Consider the following 5,902-nt stretch of genomic DNA (forward strand, 5'->3'; position numbering starts at 1 on the left):
TTTACACTGTGTAGTCACGAATACAATACTCAAAGTGACTACTACACACTCAAAAGGAACAACACTCTTTTGGTTTCCGTCTTACTAAAATATCGCTTACACTCTATTTTTTTCACAGACTATTTTCTTGTATAGTCTATGGAATACCTCACTTTGCTCTCAAAATGGTTTTCTCTCTAACTTGGTGTGTTCTACAAATGAGCAACAATGCTCTATTTATAGAAGGATAAAACCATGTTTATGTCACTAATGACATAGGTAAATATAACAAAGTCAAAAATGGTTGCAAATCTTACCAATTTGTCAACTACCAAATCTTTTCTTTTCAACTCCAATTACTATTCCTTTTTAACAATTGCTTATACCAATTGAATAGCTAAAGTTGACCAAAAAATGGGATGGATTCAACATGAAATCCATTATAAATTAATAGAACATTTATGAGAATAACGTAATAATCTTGAAATTTGAGTATTTATGTAAAATCTAAAATTAATTTTATGATAATACAATATTTATGATACAATTATATTTTATAAATGTTTTCACTTTTATTTTAATCGTTTCTTTATATGTACTATTATATAATATTTATTACAAATTATGTTATTTAGAATAAAATATAGTTTTATATTAAAAAAAGAACTTAAAAAAATAAAATTTTATATTATATAAAGATTATAAAGTGGTTATTTAAAAAAAGAATAAAATAATTTATATTATGAAATAAAAAAAAAGAAATAGAAATAGAATAATAATGAGAGAGAATTTATATTTAAAAAGTAACATATATAGAAAAAATAAAATATAGAATTGAGTTAAAATTAATTATTTAGAAAAAATAGATAATTTTATATTTAAAGAATAAAACAGAAGATAGAGTCGGAGAGAGCCCGAGAAAAAGTCTTTGGAAACATATAAAAGTGAGATGGAATCTGTACACCACTAATTCACTCATCGTCACCCACGTAAATCCTCTTTTTTTTTTTTCTCAAGTGGGTACACCAGATACCTTGTGACACAGCGCAACTTACCATTTGCCAATTTGTTCTGCTAACGTGAGCCCCTCTGCAACTCCGCCATTGATACATGACTTTGAGCTTCATATACATATTATTTAACTATAAGCTACTTTTAGCTCATTTTTGAAGTTTTGTGAAACATCAGATGTTCTGTTGAGGTGAAGTATGGCGTTGCGAGCCTTACCGCGCGCCACTTTATCGTTTTCTTTTCTTTGGCAGCCAAAGGAGGTGAAACTCTCTTCTTCTTTTGTTGTTGGTTTCTCCTTATTTATTCTGTTCATGGAGTATTTTTCTTTTTTCTTTTTACATTTTCCTACATTTCAATTTCTTTCAATGGGATCTTTTTGCTTCTTTCTGCAAAAATAAATGAATTGTTGATGTTGGAAAAGATTAGGTATATAGATGTCTGTACAACCCTCCTTTATAGAGTAAATTGCACAGGTTTGTGAACGGTTTAGGTAACAATTCATAGAGTCAACTTGCGAGTTCTGCCGCTACCAGTGATTTACAACTCTAAATTGTTTTCGATTGTTCTTTTATTTCATCTTACTGAGAGTAGTGATAAGAGATGGATGTCGTTTACAACTAGATACAGAGTCATACGTAATATAGGTGGTTATTTTGTTTCATTCAACCAAATATTAACCAGATTGGAATTGTTGTGAAAATCTGTAAAGTAAATAAGGAACTAAGGAGTGGAACAATTAATGTTTGAGTTGAGATGAGTAAAATTTTAGTACTAATATCTGAATTTTGAGAGAAAGATTGCATAGTAGACAAATTTGGTCATGGAGATACACAGGAACATTATTTCAACATCCATAATGCGTCCAGCCACTTTTGTCTTTTCAGCATTTGTCATATTGCCAAAAATATTTTTGCTTCTTGTATTGGTTCAGAGTGATGTTAACTCCAACGAGTTGATCTCACTTCTTGGACATCTCTCTATTAGGATGTAGCTGATATGGTCATCAACTGTGTAGATGAAGTTCTCTTTAATTATTACAGCTTTATAATTTTCTTTGTAGGTTGAAATAAGGTTCACTTTTTTGGAATGAGGAAGTATACAATTGCATTTATGTTGATAAATTAGAATTTATGTTGTGGAAGTATACAATTGCATTTATAGATCTTGCATGAAAATTTTTGTGTTATAGATGTTCCATAATGATTTATTTCAGTGAGTTTGGATTAAATCGATTGATCAATCAATCAACCATACCTCAATCCAAACTAGTTGTGGTAAATTATATGAATTCTATATCCATTCTAATTTATCCGTGACCATTTCTTGTATGAGTGAACGTTAAAATATAGTCGGAGCAAGGAAGTAACAAATTGTTATGACCATGGGATGTGAGAAACAATAACAGAATATACAAGATATCTCTTATTCTTATTTGTGGGGATGGATGGGGAGGTGAAAAATTGATATATATCAACTGTTTCCCCTGTTGATTTATTTCTCCTTGTCTTACAAAAGGAAAAATAAGGGAAGGAAAAGAAGAAAAATTAAGAGATTAACTATGACACTATTTCTTGCATATATACTGGGGAAAATACGCTGTACTGACTACTGTGCAGTAAAACTAATTCAGTTATCTTACCCTTACTACCAAATTGAACTTGTGCATAGGAATTTTTCTCCAATTGTGCCTTTGTCTTATACATCTTCGCTTTCTTATCACTGTCTGTTAATACTGCTATATGAATTGTGCTTGGAGTCCCAAGCAATAGATGACAGGTCTGTCTTTCTTAAAAGTAGGAAGCTCTACACGTGATAATATTGTGGTGTAAATACTGACATCTGTTTGTGTACAGTGCTGTTTTATGAGGCTCGAATGGAAGAAGAGATTAATGCTTATGACAGCTTATCATGGGCGGGGTCCTTCCTCGAGAATTGTCAGGTCTGTCTTGGATAACAGGAAATCAAATATCACCGGCGAAGAAGAAACTGAACCGGCTAGGGTTCTTCTTGAGAGGTTGTTTGCCCAGACCCAGAAACTAGAACAACAGATTGGTAGAAATATTTATTTTCCTCAGGTTGCTGAGCTGGGATTAAATCTTGGCAAGCTAGAGTCGGATTTGCTGGATGCTCTTGCAGCCTTGAAGAAAAAGGAAGACGATATTCAAGATACAGAGAGAAAAGTATTGATGGAGTACAATGAATTAAACCGTGCAAAGATAGAATTGGAGCAACGTGTGGAGGAAATGGAAGCTGCTAATTCTAGACAGGAAAAACTGGAAAATGAGCTAAGGCAGGCTAATCTGGTCTTAGTATCTCAAGCTGCAGAAATTGAAGATCTAAAGTTTCGTTTCAACGAGATAGATCAGGAGATATCTGCTGCGCAAATAGCCCTAGTTTCAAAAGAAGATGAAATAAATAAAATGATGATTGAGTTGAAGAATAAATGTGATGAAGCGGCTAAAACCGAATCACAACTCAGAACCAAGGGTGAACTACTCGATACAGCAAATGAAGTAGTTCAAAGACAGGAGGTTGAACTACAAAATCTCCGAAGAGAAATTCAAGAGAAAGAGAAAGAGCTACAAGTCTTCTTGACGATGCAGAAAACCGAAGATGAGAAACTTAAAGTTTCCAAATCCAATTTGGAGAAGCAGGCAATGGATTGGCTCATAGCAAAGCAAGAAATGAAAAAATTGGAAGAGGAAACATCTAAATATGGTGGAGGAGCAAATCGGTCCCTTGAGGATTTTAGAAGAGTCAAGAAGCTACTTGCCGATGTAAGGTCTGAGTTAGTCTCATCTCAGAGAGCTTTGACATCCTCTAGAAAGAAAATGGAAGAGCAGGAAAATCTATTAGAAAATCGTCTCGAAGAACTTGAAGAGCAGAGAAAAAGTGTTATGTCTTACATGACAAGTTTGAAAGAAGCTCAAAATGAGGTAGAGAATGAGAAAATGCAACTTACGGTTGCTGAAGCTCGAAACAAAGAACTTGAAAGGGATTTATCCATGGAAAAGGAGCTTGTTGAGGAGTTGCAGACTGAAAATAATATTAAGAAGTCTTCTCTGTATGTAGCTATAAATGAAAAATCTGCTCTCCAGGAGGAGCTTGACCGTAAGAGTGCAGAGTTCGGAGAAACACAGAATCTTCTTCAGGTTACAGAGTCAGAGCTAGTAGATGCTAGATTAGAGATTCAGCACTTAAAGTCTCAGTGCGCTTCTCTTCAGCTGATGTTGGAAGAAAAAAACAAGGAACTTCTGGATTCAAGAAAGACATTAGATGAATTAAATCAGGAAATAGCTGAGCTGAGGGTGCTCATGAACAGTCAAGAACAGCAACTTATTCAGGCAACAAGTATGTTGAAAGAAAAAGAGGAATTCATGCAGATAATGCAACTTGAGTTAAATGATACAAAAAAGAAATATTTAGAAGCTGAGACCGTTGTGGAACAGATGGTAGACCTGACTAACAAATTGGTTATTTCTGTTAAGGATGACGTGTTGAGCTCACTCAGTCACACTGATGAAATGTGGTCATCTCAGCTGATGGAGAAACCAACTGATACTTTTAGGTGGCACAAAAACCATCTTGAAAATGAACTTGAGTTAACCCGAGAAAGCCTGAGGAGTAGAGAAATGGATTCTCTTGCAGCACAAAGGGCTCTTAAACTCAAAGAGCAGGAGCTCAAAATTGTTCGTCAAAAATTGAATGATAGGGAGGAAGAAATAAATAAAATGAAGGAAATGACCCAAGATGCAGATGGCGTAAGGCAACTTTATGCTTTGGCACAGGAAAGAACAGGTGAAAAGAGCACTGGATATCTGGCAGTTGAAAAGCTCCAATTTGAAAGAGCTCAATTGGAAGTTGAAGCTGCAACCAGTGCTCTCCGGAAACTCGCTGAATTCAGCCGTGGCCTTTTGAACAGAGCTAGTTTGACCATTGAGGCTGACTATGACAGCAGCCTTTGGTTGGTTGACATCCCAGAAACTGCAGCGAATGTCTCTAGCAGTTTTGAATGTCTTGCTGAAGTTTATACAGAGATGACACAACTTTCAGCTTTGAGTGAGAAGCTGGTGAAGGAAGCTGGTATTTTATGCCCCCAGTAGATTTTCATGAAATTAATGATAGTTCTCTACACATGTCTGTAACCATATGCTTGCGTACAGTTGCGAATGAGCATAGGATATTTGTTTGCTGTTTTAACTCTTCCCCGATGCAAGTTTATAATTGCTCCATTTCTCCTTGTATGTGATAGTGAGAATTCTGGAAGAATACATTTTTTTATGTTTGGTGCTCATTTTGGTAGATCAATGATATAAAAACAGTGGAGGGAGAAGCACTTTCACTTTGTAGTTTTTTTTGGGTCTAAATATCTAGGGAGTTGCAATATCGTGTAAAGCTATTAGAAGTTTGAGTAGGTAGGAATATTCCAATTTTCTCATGTATCAGAAAATATCTTACAAAGCAATTTATTTTTCTCAAATTTAAGAGAAAATGACTTGATCTCCAAAAATTAAGAAAAATATTTCTTAAAACTCTTTTAAAACCTCATATCTCAGCTTTTCATCCTACTCCAAGTGTCATGTACCAATTCCCAATACTAATACAAGCTCAGATTCATGATTCTCAATTCGGGACCCGACTCCCAACCTTATTGCGAGACAACTTCTGAGTTTTGTGTAGGATGGTTTCAGGGTTGGATCTCGATTTCGGTATCGGATCATGGGTCAAGATCGAGGTTGAATTTCAAATAAGATATCAGGCTCAAGTCCTGAGTTAGGTGTCAGAGTGGGGTTTTGAGTTGGGTGATGGAGTCCGATTTTTAGTTGAAAGTTGGGGTTGATTCCCAAATCAAGTGTTGGATTTAGATTTAGATAGGTCGTTAAGGTTGGGTGTCGGGGTCAGATTTAAATTC

The 5,902-nt window shown here is 34.9% G+C and overlaps 1 protein-coding gene across 2 annotated transcripts; it reads left to right on the forward strand.

The window, feature by feature from the left end:
- Positions 1-881: 881 nt before the first annotated feature.
- Positions 882-5,284, forward strand: LOC101265150 (uncharacterized). Of its 2 annotated transcripts, XM_010326480.4 has the most exons (3): positions 885-1,058; positions 1,168-1,250; positions 2,844-5,284. In XM_010326480.4, exons 2-3 carry the CDS (start codon positions 1,188-1,190, stop codon positions 5,091-5,093), a joined length of 2,313 nt encoding a protein of 770 aa, XP_010324782.1. In that variant the 5' UTR covers positions 885-1,058; positions 1,168-1,187; the 3' UTR covers positions 5,094-5,284. The 2 variants fall into 2 exon arrangements, with proteins under 2 accessions (XP_004244854.1, XP_010324782.1); XM_004244806.5 differs by having other exon boundaries at positions 882-1,250.
- The last annotated feature ends 618 nt before the right edge of the window (positions 5,285-5,902 follow it).

This window comes from Solanum lycopersicum, chromosome 8, assembly GCF_036512215.1.
Source record: "Solanum lycopersicum chromosome 8, SLM_r2.1".
In the NCBI taxonomy this organism is placed as follows: Eukaryota; Viridiplantae; Streptophyta; class Magnoliopsida; order Solanales; family Solanaceae; genus Solanum; species Solanum lycopersicum.